The sequence below is a fragment of the Octodon degus genome, unplaced genomic scaffold (assembly GCF_000260255.1).
Source record: "Octodon degus isolate 3935 unplaced genomic scaffold, OctDeg1.0 scaffold00002, whole genome shotgun sequence".
NCBI classification, from domain to species: domain Eukaryota; kingdom Metazoa; phylum Chordata; class Mammalia; order Rodentia; family Octodontidae; genus Octodon; species Octodon degus.
This window is the reverse complement of record NW_004524578.1, coordinates 5072586-5092051: the sequence shown is the minus strand read 5'-3', so window position 1 is coordinate 5092051 and position 19466 is coordinate 5072586. Positions and strand designations below refer to the sequence as shown.

The following is a 19466-nucleotide window of genomic DNA, read 5'->3' as shown; positions in this document are numbered from 1 at the left end:
GCCAGCCTGACAAGGTGGAACAGAGGACCAAGACATGCGTTCAACCAGGCGTGGGGACAGAGAAATTGATTTGCTGTGGCCAGCAGGGGAAAGGCTTGGCCCGAGGCTCATAATCCTGCCAGTGACCTGCTGTGTGACCCTGATAATGTCCCCAAACCTCTTGGTTCTTGGGAAACAAGCTGTGGGATCCCAGTCCAAGGGTACTTTGTGCAGCCTATTGTGCACCACCTGGCCTTCCGGCCACACAGCCACAGCTGCATACCAGAGCTGGGATTCCAGAAGGAAAGGAATATCCAGGGTTCATCCAGAAGTGTATATGTACCCCCACTGAAGATGCACTCCCAGAGGGCCCTCTCAGCCACACCCACACATGGGCAAAGAGCCACCTGCAGGCTTTGTCTACCCACAGGACTCTTATCTTCTCCCTTCCTCCCACATGATGGCCCAAGGGCGCCTGACGCCCTTCCCCAATGCTTCAGGTCACAGCCTACTCCTCTCCTGGCACTCAGCTCCCAGCACCCAGAGCTGCCCCTCAGATACCCAGGGAGGTCTGCAACCTGGGTCAGCTTGGGCTCCCATCTCCCCAAGGTCTGGGAGTTTGGTTACGCTTGGCCCGAAGACCCTGAAGATCCTAGGGCTGAGAGCCCACAACACGCCCACTGCTGCCACAGCCTGCACACACACAGGTCCACCTGCTCCCCCTGCCACTGGGGCCAATAAACCTTGCCCCTCGACTCACTGCCATCACAGCCAGTGGGACCTGTCACTCACTGCCAGGCACATACTGGTGCGGCAGGAGCTCAACCCCGACTTATAGGGAAGAGCAGGCTGCCGCACTCATGGCCCCTGGTCCTCCTTCCCTCTGTAAAGTCCTCCCAGACCCAGCTCCATGCTGAGATTCTTGTCCCTCCCCTTGTACCTAGACCTGTGCCTGCTCTTTCTACTACTTCATCTCTAATTCCCCTTTTTTCCCCTCAACTATGCACCCTCAAGACTGCTCTACCAGGGAGCTGACCAGCCCAACAGCTGACACTGCTAACTGGCCCTTTCCTGCACCTTCAACGCCTTCCTAGGGACCACCTCCCCCATGCCCCTCTGCCCACAGCCCCTGGGCTGATGCTCGCAGGCTGGCTTCGACCACCTTCTCTGCTTATCCAGATACTCCCTTGGGAAGTGCTCCCCATGTCCACAGTGTGCACCACCAGCTCCAAGCCCCAAATCCCCCAGGTTCTCTTTGCAGCCACATGTCTGCCATCCTGGTCACCCACCTAGAATTCAGCTTGCTGTGGTGGAAATCTTCCCCCAGGACCACACCCACGCCTCCTTCTCTCGTCAGTGCCTCCATCATCCACCCAGGCTCTCAGCTTTGAGTCCCCACTTCTGCCTCTTCCCCTGCATTCTAAGGCCCTGTCGTGCCAGTTGCCCATGCCCACTTGTGCCCAGAACCTCCTCCACGCAGGCACCGTTCCCAACAGCTGTACTCACTGCTTCCCGCTCCAATCACCCTGCACACAGCAACTGAGGTATCCAATCGTGGATCTAGATACATCATTCCTCTCCCTCTGAGAGGGCCTGCTGGTCCTTGGAATAAGCCGCACCCCTCAGGATGCCTTATTCACCCCCCTACCCCATCCACACACCTATCCACACCCTGAAGGATCCTACATTCCGTGCCCTCTCTCATGCCACTTACCGGTCCCTAATGGAGCTGCTAAACTCCTGGGCCTCATACTTGCTGCCCCCACTACGTGCCCTCCCACCCACATCCCCAATCTACCCAGCACTCACTCCCTCTCTAAACAAGGCCTGCTCTTTCCCGACACCTCCACATTGCCAGATGATCACCAGCCAGCCCCTTTCCTGGACTTCAGTGGTCCCTCCACGTGTTTCTATGGAAACATGGTGCTTTGTTCATCTGGAATACTACTGCCTCCCGAGGGAAGGAGCAAGTCATTTTTGCACTTATACTCTGACACCTAATGCAATGCCAAAGGTTTCTGAAGGTCTTCATAAACATTTACTGGGCAGGGGAATCGACGGGTGGGGTGTGGGGGCCTTGAGTGGGTCATCTTTAAGGTGGCAGCCTTCCCACACCGACGTGTGTAAAGGAGTCTTCCCCCTATCTCCATCAACAGAATGGAGACACAGGCTTCACTGTTCCTTCCTTAGTTCCAAGCTGCTAAATTTTGCAGCATCCTACAAGTTCTCAGGTACATAAGAAACACTTTTCCGATAAAGCTGGATTCTGGTTCCTCCTGCTAGACTATTGACTGCTTCGTGCCAGACCTGGGACTACCTCAGCTCTGCCCACCCCTGAGCACGAGGCACATGTACGGCAAAGGTCCTCTGAAGCGTTCTGGCATTGAATGTGTGGGTCCCCATTGCCAGGCCACTTTGGACTTAGCCACCTGGGTATGTAATGCCATGCTCCATCTCCTAGCCAGCGGCTGCCATGCCTGGCAGGGGGACATGGCCCCTGCTTCCAGAGCATCCCTACAGGAGGACGCAGGGCCCACACTTACCATGTTCATGACAGTGAGGATGAACCTCTGTGCAGCCTCCGCCCCATGGTACTGTACCATGTTGGCGTCCGCCACCACCAGGGTCTCCACTGTGTGCTCGCTGGTAAGCCGGATGGCATTCCTCCGCTCCCGCCACACCCGGGATGGCCTGGCCTTTCTGGGCGTCTTCTTCTCTGGAAGACAAGGGAGACATGTGTGTAGTTTTTGGCCAACATGGAACAGCACAAAATCCCTCCACGGAGGCTCCCCTAGCACAGGCCCCCTGTGGTCTCGGTGACGTGGACCTCCATGGTCACAGGGGTGAGTCCATGTCCACTGGCCAGGGCAGCAGAAAGGAAAAAGCTGGGGAACCTGGGCATCAACCCAAGGAGAGAGGGAGCAGAACATGACTGAAATGACAGCTGTCCCTCAGAAGGACAGGAAGAGCCCCACCCTGTGAGCAGGGGAACAGGAAGCCTGCACCCCAGGAATGGGATCTGAGAGCTTCTCCGGTGAAGGGGACAGAAAGGGGATGCAGCGCTGGATGGTGCAACCGCTGCTGATGACGGAAGCCTGGACACATGCTGGGAGGCCGTGCTCAGAGTCACAGGTCAGGAGCCCTGGCCCTTGTCCTTTATTTCTAGGCTCTGGTGCAGAAAAGAACTGCATTTTAAGAGTGGCCTTAAAACAATTGTTGGAAAAAAAGTTTTTGAAAATTTAAATACAAAGTAAGAAAAATAAATAAAACCACAACTTAAAAAATCATCTATACCCAACCTACAATGCAAGTTCACCTCAAACGTATGGAAATCCTTTGTTGATTTTTCAGATATAAACTGTCTCCCTGTAAGAGCTCACTTCGACAAACAGCTGCTGTCATCACTTAAAGAGCCCAAGTCTAAGCAGGGGCCTTTGTGGGGCCATATGCGGTCCCAGCTCCGCAGGTGGGTGCAGCAGGAGGATTGCACTTGGAGCCAGCCTGGGCACCTTGATGACATGGTCTCTAGATAACAATTCAAAAGCACTGACACTGTAGTTCTGTGATGGAATGCCCCTGGGTGTGGCCTCCACTTAGAAAAGAAAAACGCAAAGCCCACCTCTGACTGTTCCAAGCCACTGAGTAAAGACTGGCCTGTCTTTGTGCTTGGAAATATCTCTCAAGAAACATCTTTTGTTTGGCACCAGGAATTGAACTCAGGACCCTGAGCTTGCCAGGCAAGCACTTGTGCCGCTGAGCTATATCTCCAGCCAGAAATACCTCTCAGCTACAGGACAGGTGGCGATGTGTGCAACTTACTCTCAGAATCTAACTGTGAAAAGGAAGAAGCTCTTTAACTGGGAGTCATTCTTTCCATTCCAGTGGCTGCCTATGTGGATAAAACTCCGCTTCACTGTACACACAGTAAAACAGTTCATAGACTACAGAATAATCTGAGACATGAACTTGACTTTGACAGACAAGAAGTCAAGATAGAGACACCACCACCCCATGGGACCAGCTAACTCCTTTTTTGTCAATCTGTATCTTGGCATCTGCTAGCTAACCTCTCTCCAACCCTCCCCTTCCTGCCAAACAAAAGGCACATCCCTTCTCAGAGCTCAACCCTGCACATCAGCAACTCTTACTCTTACCTGAAGATATTCCCACGAAGTGCTTATGTACAGTACTACTGCCAGTACTCATGTGAAATACTCAGTACCCCTGTCATGGATCTCCAGACTCCCAGTGTGCCCTGACGGTTTTTTAGTAATACTGCCCAGGAGGCAGCAGGCTTGAACACACACCAGAGTGCACACCAAGTTCAATACCCAGCGTGCCCAGCCCAGAGGAGCAGGCCTGTGAGACACCAAAGCCCCACACTGCAATCTTTTAAGTCGACCAAGTAGCTCTCATAAGACCCACTTCCTGTCTACCTAACGGACCTTGGAGAGCTACTGTAAGACAGTGTCACAAGCTGGGTGCGGTAGCCCATGCTGCTAGCCCAGCTACCCAGCAGGCTGAGGCAGGAGGACCACCTGACCCCAAGAGTTTGGAGACAGACTGATTAATATAGCAAGACCGTGACCCTTCAAAAACAGACAGGGTATCGTAAATGTAAAACGCTGGCTGCTGACTTTGGCCTAGAGTATGAAGTAGCAGGTAAAACCGTGGGCAGTGCCCTGACTTTTCTCCAGGACCATTTCGCTGCCCCAGCAGCAGTGCTGGTGGGAAGTGAAGGCTGAGCGAATGCACAAAGGAAAATGAGGAAAAGGGACAGCACAAAGTGGACACCAGCTTGGCAACATCCTTCTTGGTACAGCCGGGATCTCACCACAAAACAAAATGTCAGAAACCCGGAACTGGGGGTCAGCATCATCGCTTTGCTTTTCAGTTTTTCTGCAACTTTTGGATGTAGGGTTTCCTTTCCACTGACACCTACTCATTGTACATTAGTGGGACACCGTACAATAAGCCGTACGGATATGGCGCAAGTCATTAAATCAACACAAAGCATTCCCACCTCCTCGTTGCATATTGTTTCCGTGCTGGGAACCTTCAGATTCTTCTAGTCACTTTATAAAGTGCCGCAGACCACAGTCACCGTAGAGTGCTGGGACTCATTTTTCTCGTCCATCTGTATCTTGGCATCTGCCATCTGACCTTTCTCCGTCCCTCGCCCCTCCCTAGACTCTAGTGACCGCCCTTCCACAAAACCCCAGACTTAAAGACATGAGACCATGGACCGGTGTTCTCTCCTCATGTAGGTGTCCAACTGGGGTAGAGGACAGAAGCAGGACCCCGAGAGTGGGAAGAGCCTTGCCCCGCTGCCCGCTCTGCTTGCTGTCACCAATGCGTCTCCTGGCCACCACAAGCCATGGCCATTCCTTTCCAGATACAGAGAAAACCACATACATTGTGTCTTTAATTCCCCAGGCTGAGAGTATCAGTTTTCCAAAGTATGAGCTGATCTCGTGGTTAACAGGCTGTTTTAACGTGTGCTAGCAGAGAGGTTTTTTCCTAGTCTAACTTGTGTAGGGTAGCTGGGTACATGTGGAGGGGCACGCATAGCACAGTTTGGTACGCTTGATGAATTCCATTAGTAAAAGCCTGAATCGTAGTTGTTATTCCCATTGATGCCCTTTCTCTGGGAAGAAACTGTGCACATCGCACAATTTATTGGACTGGGCAGCTAAGTCTAATTTTTCCTTCTGAGAAAATCCTGAGAGTCAAGCCGGCATTGGCTTCACCAAGAATCCAGATTCAGGTTTCAAAAGCAAAGTAGTTGCCTCTAAAAGGCAGCGTGGGGACCAGGGAGATGGCTTCTGCGGATAATCCACTACTATTGTGGACCGCTGGACTGTGTTGGATTGTTTTGCTGAATTTATGCACCTATAGTATTTAGATGCCAATGGAATACCCATCTCTGACAGGACTAAACAAAAAAAGGGGATACAGAGGAAGGACCATTTTGTATCTGTATATGCAGAATAGTTAGGATAGATATACAGCTACTTTCACTTAATTTAATGAGAAGGAAGATTTGTAGTAATAGTGTTTGGACAGGATATCCTGTCTGCTTCTTATACTATGGATAACCACTAAGAAGATAACAATGTACAATGTATTAATTATTGAAACTGTCCTATTAATGAGTTTTGAAACTGTCTCATTGATATTTACTTCTCAATTAAATAAATAAATAAATGGCAAAAAAAAAAAATTCCCCATGCTGCAGAAACACGCCCTGCAGTCCCAGAGGTGCCAGCGTTCACATCCTCTCAGCATCCTGAAAAGAGAAACTTCCCAACCTCAGGCTCACAGGGTACTGTGCCAGCTCCCCTGAATGCAGACAGGCAGGCGTGGGGCTGGGTGCTTCTCATCACTGTTTCTAGGAGGGGCAGGGCCCTTACCCTCCTGGAGGACACGCTACATCTTGTCAGCTGTGGGCCCTCTGTGACTGTCACAGACACCTGGGGTCATTCCTGAAGCCAAGCCCTGCAGTCTCTTGGGCCAGCAGCACACGCCGGAATGGATACTGACTTGGGAGATCAAAAAAACCTATATATATATTTTTTTTCTTTGCTTCAGTTCTCCACTAAAATAGACAATTTTATATGTATTTTACATAAGACACCCTAGGTCATTTTAGAACAAAATGAGGAAGAGAAAAACACAAGGCAGACATAAAAGGCATTTGTAATGTACTTTTAGAACAATTCAAATTATGATTTATAATAAAAGTTTGGAGACTATTAAAGATGCTAAAATATCACATAAATTGTCATTGTAGTTATTAACCTTGCTTTTGGAAAATTAAAAAAATCAATTATGAATTTTCCAGCTCTATATGGAAAAATACACCTTACTATAAAAACAAAACAGGACGATGTAGGGAATATAGTTGTAGAGTGCTTGCCTAGCAGGCCCAAGTCTCTGGGTTCTAGCCTCAGCAGTTAAAATAAAAGCAAACAACAACAAAGAGGTATTTAGGTATTTCCCAAAGAATATTCACATGAGTCACCAGATATTTGGTGTGAAATCCACTTTTGCATTCTCTACCTCCTACGGCACAGATCCTCATGTCTCCTAATGACATACCCAGGGATGGTCTTGAGGCACTCTTTGTGCCAAGGTACAAAAATAATATGCTGTTGTACAAGCAAACGGGGCAAGAGGGGGGAAAAAAGTGGAGGAAATACAGGCAGGTGTCTAAGAACACTGAGTGTCTCAGGGGACGAGAAGAGAACACTTCAGGCCAGGACAATAAAGACCAATGCTTCTGATAGAAGCGAGGTACCCAGGTTCAACCCACTGAAAGATTTAATAGGAAGATGAACCCCAAACTTGAAGTCAGCCACAGGTATTTCCCACATCAGCACCCCAAGGCCAGGTACAGAATGCATCCGCACTGTGGGCACACACAGGAGTGGACCAGCACAGCCCAGGGCCCCTGAGGAAGGCCCCAGCCACACGAATCATAGATTTTCCCCAGCTTTTCTGTGGGTAGGGCAAGGGGGATCCCTTCAGAAGCCTAGCTCCCACTGCAGTGTCTTGTGAAGAACTCACTTTCAGGAAGAAGAAGGCCACCACTGTCCCTCCTTCTCACCTTGCATCACAGACTTGTGGTGGCACTGACCAAGGCATATCAGCTCCAGAAAATGGAACATTGCATGGAAACCCAGGACACAGAGCAAGAAAAGACCCCGAGAATTCTCATGGGTTACCTCTTCCCACAGGAGATTTAAGGCCCTCACATTGAATTACAGAGGAAATAAAATCAAGCAGAAAAAGAAATGAAAAAGCAAAGGACATCCCTATGTACCAAAAAAGGGTCAACCTATCTCAGTATGGTGATAAAAGTCATAGAAGCCAGGCACTGTGGTACATACCTGCAATCCCAGCTCTCTGGGAGAGGCTGAGGCAGGAGGACCGCAAAGTTCAAGCCCAGCTGGGCAACCAGGAGACGTAACAAGACCCCATGTCAAAAAGAAAAAAGGTGCCGTGGGGGTGTAGGTCAGGGCAAAGGCCCTGAGTTCAAGTCTGAGTACCAGGGAAGACCTGTGGCCACACATAGAGCACTTACACTGAGCTCCTTGCCTGCGTGGAATCCCAGATACATCCTGGGGCTACACAGCAGCCTACTAGGCAGGAAGAGGCCTGCTAGACCCCTGCGCAGGCCACTGACCTAGCTGACTGTGGTCCCACCACTCCATGTTCTGCCCTCAACTGGTTATGCCCTTCTGGAAAGCAGAAAAAAATGGTAAACATGCCCAATGGCTGGGGGTGTCACTCTCTTCCAGTGGAAAGATGGCTCCCACACCCCCTTAAGGAAGAAGTGTTTTCCTAAAACCAACTTCTAAAATCAAAATACCAAGACAGGTTCCCCCACAGCACCTAGCACTGCCAGGCTGACAGAATACTGAGTTGAATCAGTTGGTGAAAACTCTTGAAATTTATCATTCATACTAAGACTTAATGAACTTAACAAATGTCCTGGAGTGAAGATCTCACAAATTGCTTTCTCTGCCTGGGGTGGTGGCGTTAAGGCCGTGTGAGGCGTGCAGCAATGACACTGGACACAGACCCTCAGAATCGGCCCTTGACCTCTAGGGCTTCCTCACCTATAAAGCCGAGGGTAAGCAGTCCAGCCCAGACTAGGGAGCACCTCAGAGACCTCGCTCAGCCTGGACCCAGGGCCAGATGCATAAGCCCAAATCATGCTGCTAGCCTCATTTCTATCAATACCATGATGTGAACTATTAGGAACTTCTATTATTCTATTATTAGGAACTTCTACCCTGTGACTTATTCCGCGAATTACTAACTTGAAGATTTTGTATGGCCCAGAGCCCAATGGCAAGGCTGGATGTTTTTATGCATCTTAAAAGGGCTGACTTGTATTGTCCACAGCTCAACCCTCTGGTCTAGACACTTGCCAGCTAACTTGCTGCTTCCGTACGCCCTACTGGACAGGAGCTACAGAAGAATGTCTCTAAGGCTACACACAATCACAGAATACGTTGAGATTAATACAAAAAGAACAATTTCAAAGGAGGCGAAGGGCATCTGTAACTCCTGCTCAATATCTCATCCTGATATGCATTCAATGCATTGGGGATTTAATCACCAGAAGCACAAAAGAACATAAAACATGACTGCATATGAAAACAGCTAAGCCATGCAACACTAGTGGCTTTCCACATAGAAAGGAAAAATTAAAATCAAATGCTTTTCATCAAGATGGAAAACAGAGAGCTGGCCAAATAGCTCAGCGGATTAAAGCACCTGCTTAGGCAGACATAGCGGCGGGGGTTTGATCACCGGCATGCTGTGCCAGCCCTGCCCCTCGGGGTGTGCTGAGTCAGCGATTGAAACTGGGCATGATGGCGCGCCTGTAATCCCAGCCCTTGTGAGGTTGAAAACAAGGATCACTAGGAGTCCAATCTACGTAGTAAGACCCTGTAGACCCTATCCTAAAATCAGAGGAGGAGGAGGAGGAGAAGGAGGAGGAGGAGAAAGATGGAAAACAGCATGGGTCTTCCTGCTTGAGAGAAGGATAACTCCTGTCTCAGCTTTTGCAATGATCCTTGTGTAATGACCCTTGGACACCAGTCCTTGATTAGGGTACCAAAGCCGTCACTGTTCCTGCATGGACAACAGTGTGTCCTTTCGGCACATCAAATCACCCTATTTTCTTCTACCGCTGACTTTCTAGCATCTTCAGCTTGAGAATCTGGAGCCCTGAATGTTCAGCCAGGTCATCTCTGAAGGTGCCACTTACAATAAAGGTCTCCAGGTGTTGGTCATTTGCCTGATGCTGAGGAGGGGGGAGGGGCTGCAAACTACATTTCCCAGACTTCTCTTTGCTGGTTTCCTGTTCAGTTTAGCCAAAGGAGGGGCTGGAAGCAGGCTAGAAGGTGTGCAGTAGGAGGAAGGGTGCTCCTTGGTTTTCAGTTTAGTAGACTTCAGTTTAACTCCTCCCCTGGTGCTAGACAACCTCCAACTTGTGGGGTAAACCAGCAACTCTAAGAAGTACAGCTGTGGACCCCAGCTTTATGGTGTGGTGTCCCCACAGAAGTCTGAGGCCTAGCCCCTACAGCCCCTTCTTCCATACTCTTTGATCCTAGAAAAGCACCAGTTCTCTTTCACTTTACCAGGCTTAGAGTAACAGCCATTCTTCAGCCTCCTTCTGCTTTCCTTGGGCTCACTCATACATTCTCCATCCCAACTCCCTGTATTGAATTCCTCTGTGAGAAATTCCTAGCATGGCTCCAGTTTTCCTGCCCAGATACCAACTCGTAAAGACCAAAGTCCACTTTTTAACCTCCTTTCTATAGCTCATTTAAGCTTCAAGGAGCTAAGAATTGTTTTCTTTTTTAGTCCCAGAAATGTTGGGATATTGGATATGCATGTCAACACAGCAGAATCCTGCCACACACAAGAGTGATGGCCTATATTCTGAGTTATCATTTAACAGAAACCAAGCAGTAGGGTAGCTAGGATGGAAACCCAAGTACAAGGTGTGCCGCTGACTTCTTGACCACCTATCACCGCCATATCCCAGAAACCAAGGCAGTGCCTTACAGACTCAGTGTCAATGTAGGGGAGGCACGAGAGGTGAAAAGGAGAGCCTCACAGGGCTCTGGTAGCAGGTCTTCAGGTGTAATCTTCAAATACACACACACACACACACACACACACACACACACACGGTGTTTTCTGATAAAAGTATTAGGTCTAAGAAAACAACTTTCTGACCACTTTTTTCTTTAACCAGAGCAAAGGGTCCATTTATAGAAAAACCACCTTTTTGACTAGAAACAATAAGCCCAAATGTGTTCCTGGGTTCCTAGCCAGGTGAGGCTTCCAGCAGCTGCATAAATCCAACATACTTGAAAACTAATGGCCTTCTCTTTTGTTTTCTTTCCAAAAAAATAAAGTTATGGTCTCCAAGTCTGAATTCTTTGAATACCTTCCCCCAAGGCCAAGTCATTTTTATAAAAGGTTCTTTTTTTCATGTGAATTTTTTTTTTTTTTTACAAAGAAAGGTGGAAAATAAAAGGATTTGCGTGTGTGTGGTTAAGATTCCAAATGACTTTGAAGACCAAAAGCGGACCCTACCCTAGGCAAGAGTTGTGATCCACATCTGTGACCTGGAATACAGCAGGGCTGGGGAAGGAAGGCTGGCCCAGAGGGGCCATTCCACTCACAGAGAGAACCTTGTAGATACAAGGCAGCCAGGAACCACCGTCTACAGGGGTAGGTCCAAGATATTCAGTCAACAAATATTTAGAGACTGTAAAGACAGAGTCTAATTTACATTGGGGTTGTATTAGCCAACTTTGCATTACTACAATGCAACTAACTTTAGAAAACTTTAGAAAACAAAAAGGTTTAGTCAGTTTTGGAGCTTCAAAAGCATGACATCTTCCTTGGCTCAGTTCTGGTGGGCTGGCAGATGGGGACATTGAGAGCAAAGCAGAGAAAGGTTGAAGGCTCCATCATCCCTTTAAAAGATACACTCTGATTAATTTAAAGACCTCCCATTTGGCCCACCTAAAAAGATTCCGGCCTCCCCCAGCAGCACCTGCATGCCAACCAAGTAGACCCGAGAGGCTACTGACACAATTAAACAACATCCAAACCATAGCATAGGAGTTCAAAAGAGGCTTCCCAAGGAAGTAACACATAGGCCAAGGACAAAGGATGAGTTGGGCTGGTGCACAGGAGAACGATGTTGGGTGTCATCCAGGCAGCCTTGGAGGAAGAAGGGTGCAGGGCACAGCCTAGAAACTGCAAGGTCAAAAGCAAGAGAGAGTGGCCACCAAGGAGGCATGAGTAACAGAGACCAACTTGAAGGGCTGTGTGGAAAGCATTCATCCTTTTCTTCCTTACTCCAGGTGCAAACGATGCTGCTAGGGCTTGTGTTTCAAAGGCACCACTCAGGCTGCTGTTGGGTAAAAGATTCCGAAGGTGGGGATACTAGGTAGACCACTACTGCAACAGCCCAGGCGAGGGAGACAGTATCTAGACAAGGAGGGCAACTGAAGGTAAAAGAAACAGCTTCAGGAGGGACAGGTGGAAGGAACCAAAAAACACCAGGACTTCTAGGGTGAGCAAGAAGGGCTATGAAGGGTGACTCTTGGTTTGTGGTTCTTGATTGGCTGGTGAATGATGAGGCTGGTCACTGAGTCAGGGACACCAGCCAGCTCAGGAAAAGCACTTGGGCCTTGGCCTAGGGAAGTTCCAGGCCCTCTTGAAGTACCCAGGTGGACACAGGAGGCTGGCTGTGGACTTTGCATGCAGACTTGGTGCTCAAGGGCAAAGGCAAGACCAGAAGTAGGCACACAAGAATCAGCTGTCCCCCCCCCCCATTCCTTCAGGGATGTCAAAAGCACATGGGTGGATGGACAGAAGAGCGAGCCTGCACCAGACAGAGAGATGAAGAGGCCCAAGGGGCAGAGATCAGTAGGGCATCACAGCACAGGATGCCAGGGAAGACAAGTCCCAGCAGAGAGGGCCTCTCTACCTCCACAGCAGCAGAGGGGCAGGAAAGAGAGGACCAGCTTGGCCCTAAGTGGGGCCTGCGGAGGTCTCAGCAAGAGCCCGTGGGGCAGACAGGGCCAAAATTAGATCAGGGAAAATCAATCAGATATTTAAGAGGTGCTGAAAGGGTACAAATTCTGGAGGTATCTGGGACAGAAACACATGGGAATGTCACTAGGAGGAGGCAGGGTGGATGAAGATCTGTCAGAGATGAAAAGCCCAGTCTGGATGAGGAAACCAGGCCCAGAGGGGACCCTTGCTCGGGCTCTGCAGCTGCATTTGCAGATGGCAGCCCCGAGACATCCAACTAGGAAGAGCAGAGCTCTGGCCACCAGTTGGGGAAAGAACGGTTGTTCATCCAGTAAGCCCAGGAAAAACTCAGTGGCCCTATACACACAGCACGGGCAGAAGACATGCTGGGAACATGCAGCTGGGAAACAGCACTGACCCTGGGAAAAGCTGGCTTCCCAGTGGAGGAAGGAGGTGGCACAGCCGGGCAGGGCACTGGCGCATGCCTGTAATCCCAGCACTCCGGGAAGCACAGACAGAGGATCAAGAGTTCAGGTCCAGCCTGGGAAACTCAATGATTTAGCAAGACCCTGTCTCAAAACTTTTAAATTTTTTTTTCAAAATTTTGATACCAGGAACTGAAGGTAGGACTTTTGCACTAAGTTCCATTCCCAGTCCTCTTTTGAGACAGGGTCTCATGAACTCGCTCTGGCGAGGCTCAAACTTGCAGTCTTTCTGACTCAGCAGCCCAGGGTGCTGGGATGCCCCACCAAGCCTGGCTCAAAATGAAAAAAAAAAAAAAAAAAAATTAAAAGGGCCAAGAGTCTAGCTCAGGGTGATATTCCTGGGCTTGAACCCTAATATCAAACACACAAAGGAAAAAAGGGGAGCTATGGCACCTTCACTGTGTCAGAAAAGAACAAAGCTACGTGATGGGGAGGGCAGAGGAGAATGGGAGACAAGTAGGGAGACGGAAACGCAAGTTAAGAGCACTTTGGAAGACACGCTGAGACTCAGCGCGGCCAGCCTAGGGTACCAAGAGTAAGGCTGGATGGCGCGTTTTCTGGTTAATTTTACATCGACCTTAAACCTTACTCTTCACCTCTAATAAATATTAAATGTACTTATAAAAGAAACAGTATTATTTTGCTAAGGCTGCCATAAAGAACCGCAGGCTGGCAGCTTAGGCCACAGGCATTTATTTTTTCACAGTTCTGGAAGGTAGCTGGCCAGGGTCAGGGTGTTGGCGCCTTCGGTTGTAGGCCTTGCTCCTGGGGTGCCCCACTGACAAATTGTCTTCTCCCAGTGTCTCTTGCGGTGTGTGTGACTAGGCCCACATTTCTGCCTCCTATGAGGATACCAGTCAGGTGACGGTCCAACCTTGTGACCTCATTTTAGCTTGAGAACTTCTAGAAAAATTCTACCTGCAAACACAGTCTCACGATTCACAGGTCCTGGGAGTTAGGGCTTCCACACGGACATTTGGGGGACACAGGTCATCCCATAACAGATTGTCTGTGGCAGGTCACAGGAGTGACACTCATCTCAACCCCTCTCAGGTACATTTGGCTACTGGAGAAAGACAAACGCCAATGCAGGGACTATTGGGCGCTTTCACCAGCGCTTTCCAGTGTGGTCTGCTGCTCAAGGACTATACCAGCCAACCAAGACTTGACAGTTTTATCTTCTAAATTGATGGAGGAGGAAAAAAAAAAAAAAAGAACATTCCGCAAACACACAGCTTGGGGGAAGAAATTAATTAATGTGTTCGTGTTTCAACCAGAGCAAGACAGGACAAACAAAAGTCTGAGGGAAAAAAAAATCTTCCTGTTCTCTGCACCTGGAATCCTGTTGGGATTCTGGGCCTTGCTGCTTTGGACAGATGGTCTTCCACTCGTGACAAGGACCTACAAGCAACCTCAGACATCTCAGAAATTCCTCTGCCCTTGCAAGGGGGCCAGGAACTCAAACTCCGCAGCTTCCCTACTTTAACCCACACCAAACCAAAGCCCAAGTCTCTCGGCCTTCTGCCCTTCGCCGGGGCTCAGAGCCCTGCAGTCCACTGGCAGGCTGGAGGGGCCAGCTGGTCCCCTCCCAGGGCCAAGCGGCCAGTGTCGAGGAAGGGAAGGGCTTTTCTTTTCTTGCCTCTGACCTCCAACCACGCTGAGGAGGGCCCACAGTAGATATCCAGTCATTGTTTTTGAATAAGATAATGAGAAGATGAAGGAAATGGATAAATAAACAAAAGAATGAAAGGATCTTTCAGTCTGCTTTTCAGAGGCTCAGGGGAAAACACATCCTTGGCTTTTTAAGGCTCTTGGAGGTCAGGGGTCCTTCCAACTACGGCAGATACCACAGTATGTCCAGAGGCATTTCTAGTCTTATGTCTCTGATCCTCTGAGGGGTTTTGGAGTTTTTCACAGGTGCTACTGTCCCCCAGGACATGGAGAGGGCAGAGGTAACTGACAGACAGGGCCCAGGCTGAGGAGAGAAGTCAGAAGGCTCCTTCGTGGGCCCAGGCCCAGTTCTAGAATGTGACTCTTTCCCGAGGGAAGCTGCTTCCCAAACACCAAGGACCCTCCAAGGAAGGGACCTTCCAGGGAGGCTGTGGTCACCACAGCTGGGCTGTGGGCCTTCCGCGGCCATGGCAGCTCTGACCTCCCAGGCTCCCACTCCTTGGGGCACTGTGCTGGGTCCCCAGGAGGGGCCTGGACCCTCCACAGCCAGGCCAGCCATTTCGCAAATGCTTTTCTTGCCAGCAGCCATGAGTACCGCCAAGCAGTGGTGAGGAAGCCCAGGCTAGGCAACTCACAGCTGCACCGAGCCCCGCGCTTCCAGCTTGCTGGGGGCTCCCTGAGCTGTCCTGTGGAGTCCTCCAGGAGGCCACCACCTTGTCATGTCCTTCATGAATTCCAACACCTGCCGTCTTCCAGGCCCGGGCTGCTGGCCTGTGATCTCTTCCCTAACAGTCACCTAGATTCAAACGTGACTTCCACAGAGAAGCCTCAGCTAGGCTGCTCAATCCAAGTCACTGCAGCATACTTCTCTTTTCCTTGGAGCTCTTTCAACAATCTGTCAAAATGTAAACCACATACATGTCGTGGTTTAATGGTACCTCTTCACTCTACAGGAAGACCAGCCCTCTAACTAGAGCGCAGGACCTAGAAGTCATTCAGAAGCAGTACATGCAAACTGTGAATGAGGCCAGCCAAATAGCTCAGCAGGTTAAAGCGCCTGCTTAGGCAGATGCAGGGGCTGGGCGTTCAATCCCTGGGCCTGTCATGCGGCCCCGCCCCTGGGGTGCTCGGAGACTGAGATTGAGACTGGGCAGGGTGGCGCCCGCCTGTAATCCCAGCACTTGAGAAGCTGTAAAGGAGAGGATCACTAGGAGGATCACTAGGAGTCCGATCTATGCAGTGAGACCCTGCACGCCCTGTCCTCACTATAACAGCAGCAAAAACCGCGTAGAGCAAACAGAAGCACACTACTTTTGTAGCACTGCCCTCAGTACTTCCCAATTTCATCTCTTTTTATATTTGAGGTTCAAATCTTGGCCTATGCTTTTACATTAACTTGCTTGATGTCACTCCAGAGTCTATTATCTTCCACTGAGGCTCTGAATGCCTTTATATTATAAAAATGTATAATGTTCGATCTTCTGTCATGCTTTAAATTCCTTTTGTCTGCTTTTCTCTTGTGCTAGTTATATCACGTTAGGTTTATCATTTCTAATAACTGGGTAGGGAATTCTAACAGTAAATTATCTTTACAATCGTAAGACGCATGAGTTACTCTATTTAGCGTTCTGATTATTAGCGTCAAGAACAAGGAGAGCTTTGATTTTTCCTTTTGTACAAAAAGGAACTTGTAATTTTTTTTTCCTTCCAAATCATCATCCTTCTTGGATTTATAAATATCTTGTCAACTAGATATGCAGATGACTATTAAAGCCTTATACTTTGTCTTACATCTTCTCTTCAAAAACCAAAAACCAGGTGAGTGGTGCATTCCTGTAATCCCAGCACTTAGGAGGCTGAGGCAGGAGGATCACCAGGAGTTGAAGGCCAACCTGGGATACATAGTGAGTTCAAGGCCAGCCTAAAGTGAGAACTTGTCTCAAAAAAATTTTTTTTCCTTAATTTTATAACAGTTTTATTCATTCACCCACTTAAAATATTCTTACAATATCCATAGAATTAGGGCCGCCCAGATAGCTCAGCAGACTAAAGCACCTGCTTAGGCAGAGCACAGCAGTTGGAGTTCAATCCCTGTTGTGCTGAGCTGACCTTGCCCACGGGGCGCACTGAGATAACCAATGAGCCTGGGCATGATGGTGTACGCCTGTAATCCCAGCACTTAGGAGGCTGTAAACAGAATCACTTCAAGAGTCTAATCTATGTAGCAAGACCCTATTGACCCTGTACTAAATACGTAAAAAAAAAAAAAAAAAAAAAAAATCATAGAATTATCCACACGTCATCACAATTTTACAACAACCTCATCATCCAAAAAGAGAATCCATACTTAGCAGTAGCCCGCCTCATTTTCTCTGGCCTCCCCACTCCCCCTACAGGCTCTGTGCTTTCTGTCTCCATAGCTGATCTATTCAGGACATTTCAGGCGAATATCTATCAGCGATCTTCGAGGCTGGCTTCTTCCCCTCATCATGTGTTCAAGGTTCATCCATAACACAGCACTTCCTAGTGCTTCCTTCCATGTTTTACGGCCAAGTGAGATTCAACTGTGTAAAGTAACAAAATGCATTTATCCACCCACAAGTTATGGACATCACAGAGTGGTTTCTACTTTTTGGCTGTTGTCAACAAGGTAGCTCATTCTCCGGTCTGAGATAGACACATGTTTCATTTCTTTCTCTTGGGTATAAATTGGGAATGGAACTATTGGGAGCGCACACAGTAAGCTAAAACTCTCAGGAACTAGCACACTACTTTCCAAGGCAGTTATGCCATTGAGATTTCCAGCAGCAGCGGCTGCGAGTTCTAATTACTCTAAATCTCTATCAATATGCATTACTGTCCATCTTGTTATTATAACAATCCAAGCGGTTGTGGTGTTGCACTGTAATTTTCATATGCATTTCCCTGATGGCTGAGGATATTTTTATGGTTTGTGTCTAGTTGTCCCCTAAAGCCTCATGCAGTCATTGGGTGGCTGCTAGAATTTGTGATTAATTCATGACCCAATGCTGGGATTATGGGCGTGACTGCTACACCTGCCTGGGGCCACAGCCTGAACAAAGGTAACATAAGGGAGACAGACTTGCTGTTTCAGCTGCTCCTCCTTTTGCTCTTGCTGTTTTCCATCAGCATGAACTGCTGCCCTCTGCCTCAGAGCCAGCTAAATATGAACTGAAACCTCCACAAACTGTGAGCTAAATAAATCTTCTCTTCCTTAATTTTGGGCATCAGGCATTTGGTCCCAGCAACAAGAAGAAAGTAACTAAGACAGATGTTGAGTGTTTTCAAAGCCCTGTGCTCACTGGCCCTCTGTATATCTTCTTTGGAGAACTGTCAGTTTGAGTTCTTTGCTTGATTTTTTTTTTTTTTTTTTATGGTCAGCTCAGCCCACCCTGGGGGCAGGGCTGGCATGGCATGTGGTGCTGGGGATCGAACCGAGGTCCCTGCATGCTTGCCTAGGCTTGTCTTAGAAGGCGCTTTACACCACTGAGCTATCTCGCCGGCCCATTTTTTTTTTTAATAGTGACCAAGTTTATACCAGAAAGTAAAAGTGAAGAGTAAAGGAGAAGCTTGCTCCACAGAGTGAGCTTGTGACACAGAGGCAAGGAACTCCCAACCTGCAAGACATCCCAAACGCCAAGATCATGCTCTCTGGAATCATGGAACGAATTTTAGGAATAACGGAGGGTAAGAGTAGGAAGAACGGATTGAGGGCAAGAAGGCTTCTAAGACAGACAGAAGAGACCCTGGAAAGTCAGACAGAAGTTGGACCCTTTGCTCAATTTTAAAATTGAGGCAATTTTCTTCTTGATACTGAGTTCTAGGACTTTATAAGTCCTACACACAAGTCTCCCATCAAATATACAATCTCAATTTTCTTTCATTGTGTGTTATCTTTTCACTTACGATATCTCTGGAAGCACAAGATTTGAAATTTTGATCAGTTCTATTTCCTTTGGTTGCTATGTTTTTGATACCATACCTAAGAAACTCCAAGGTCACAAATATTTACAGGACTATGTTTTTATCTAAGAGGGTGATGGTTCTAGCTCTTAACTTTAGGTCTTTGATCTTCCCGTAATCTCTAAATTTCTGCATTCCATTTGGATTACACTGGCATCATCAGGCTTCACTCTGTGCTCAGCCAAGGTTAATCATCAATGTCAGTGCTTTATATTATGGCCTCTCTGTCTGCTTCACCACCAATCACCTGCTGCCCTGTCTCCCAGCGATCCTCCTTAGGTGCGGGGCCTCTGACTCCTCTGTAGCTGAGAGCACCTCTGTTCACCGCTGCATTTGAATAACTTGAGTGTCAGACTGTTAGGGCACAGTCATTTCTCCTCTCCACACCGTCCTCCTGTCACTGTCCTCTCCTGCGACGTGGCAGTGAGGGCAAGTCTGAGGCCTGCCAGAGTTTTGTTTCTTCCGAGAAACTTGTTTTGCCTTCTTGAATACTACTAAGTGTTCTTTTCTTTAATCTTACAATTCACCAATTTTGCCAGAATAAATCTCTCTGTGGGTCTGTGTATATTAATTCTGATCAGAAAACAGTGAGCCTTTTATCCTAGAGACTGAGATATTTTTTTAAAAAAGTAGACCTTCTAGAAAGTCTTCATTCATTATAAACTTTGGATCAATGTGTGTATTCTCCTTCAGGGGAAGGGTTTCTATTCCAAAGATTCTTACACAAGCTCAGCATTCTCTGCAAACCATCTCTACCTCATTCCTTCT

At 48.3% G+C, this 19466-nt stretch overlaps 1 protein-coding gene across 3 annotated transcripts in view; it reads right to left on the bottom strand.

Moving 5' to 3' along the window:
• Positions 1-19466, bottom strand: part of Adamts17 (ADAM metallopeptidase with thrombospondin type 1 motif 17) — a 356834-nt gene that overhangs the window by 299020 nt on the left and 38348 nt on the right. For all 3 annotated transcript variants that reach the window (XM_023709886.1, XM_004623253.2, XM_023709894.1), the window contains exon 4: positions 2523-2695. In XM_023709886.1, the coding sequence (XP_023565654.1) occupies positions 2523-2695 (173 nt within the window). The remainder of the gene's footprint in view (positions 1-2522; positions 2696-19466) is intronic.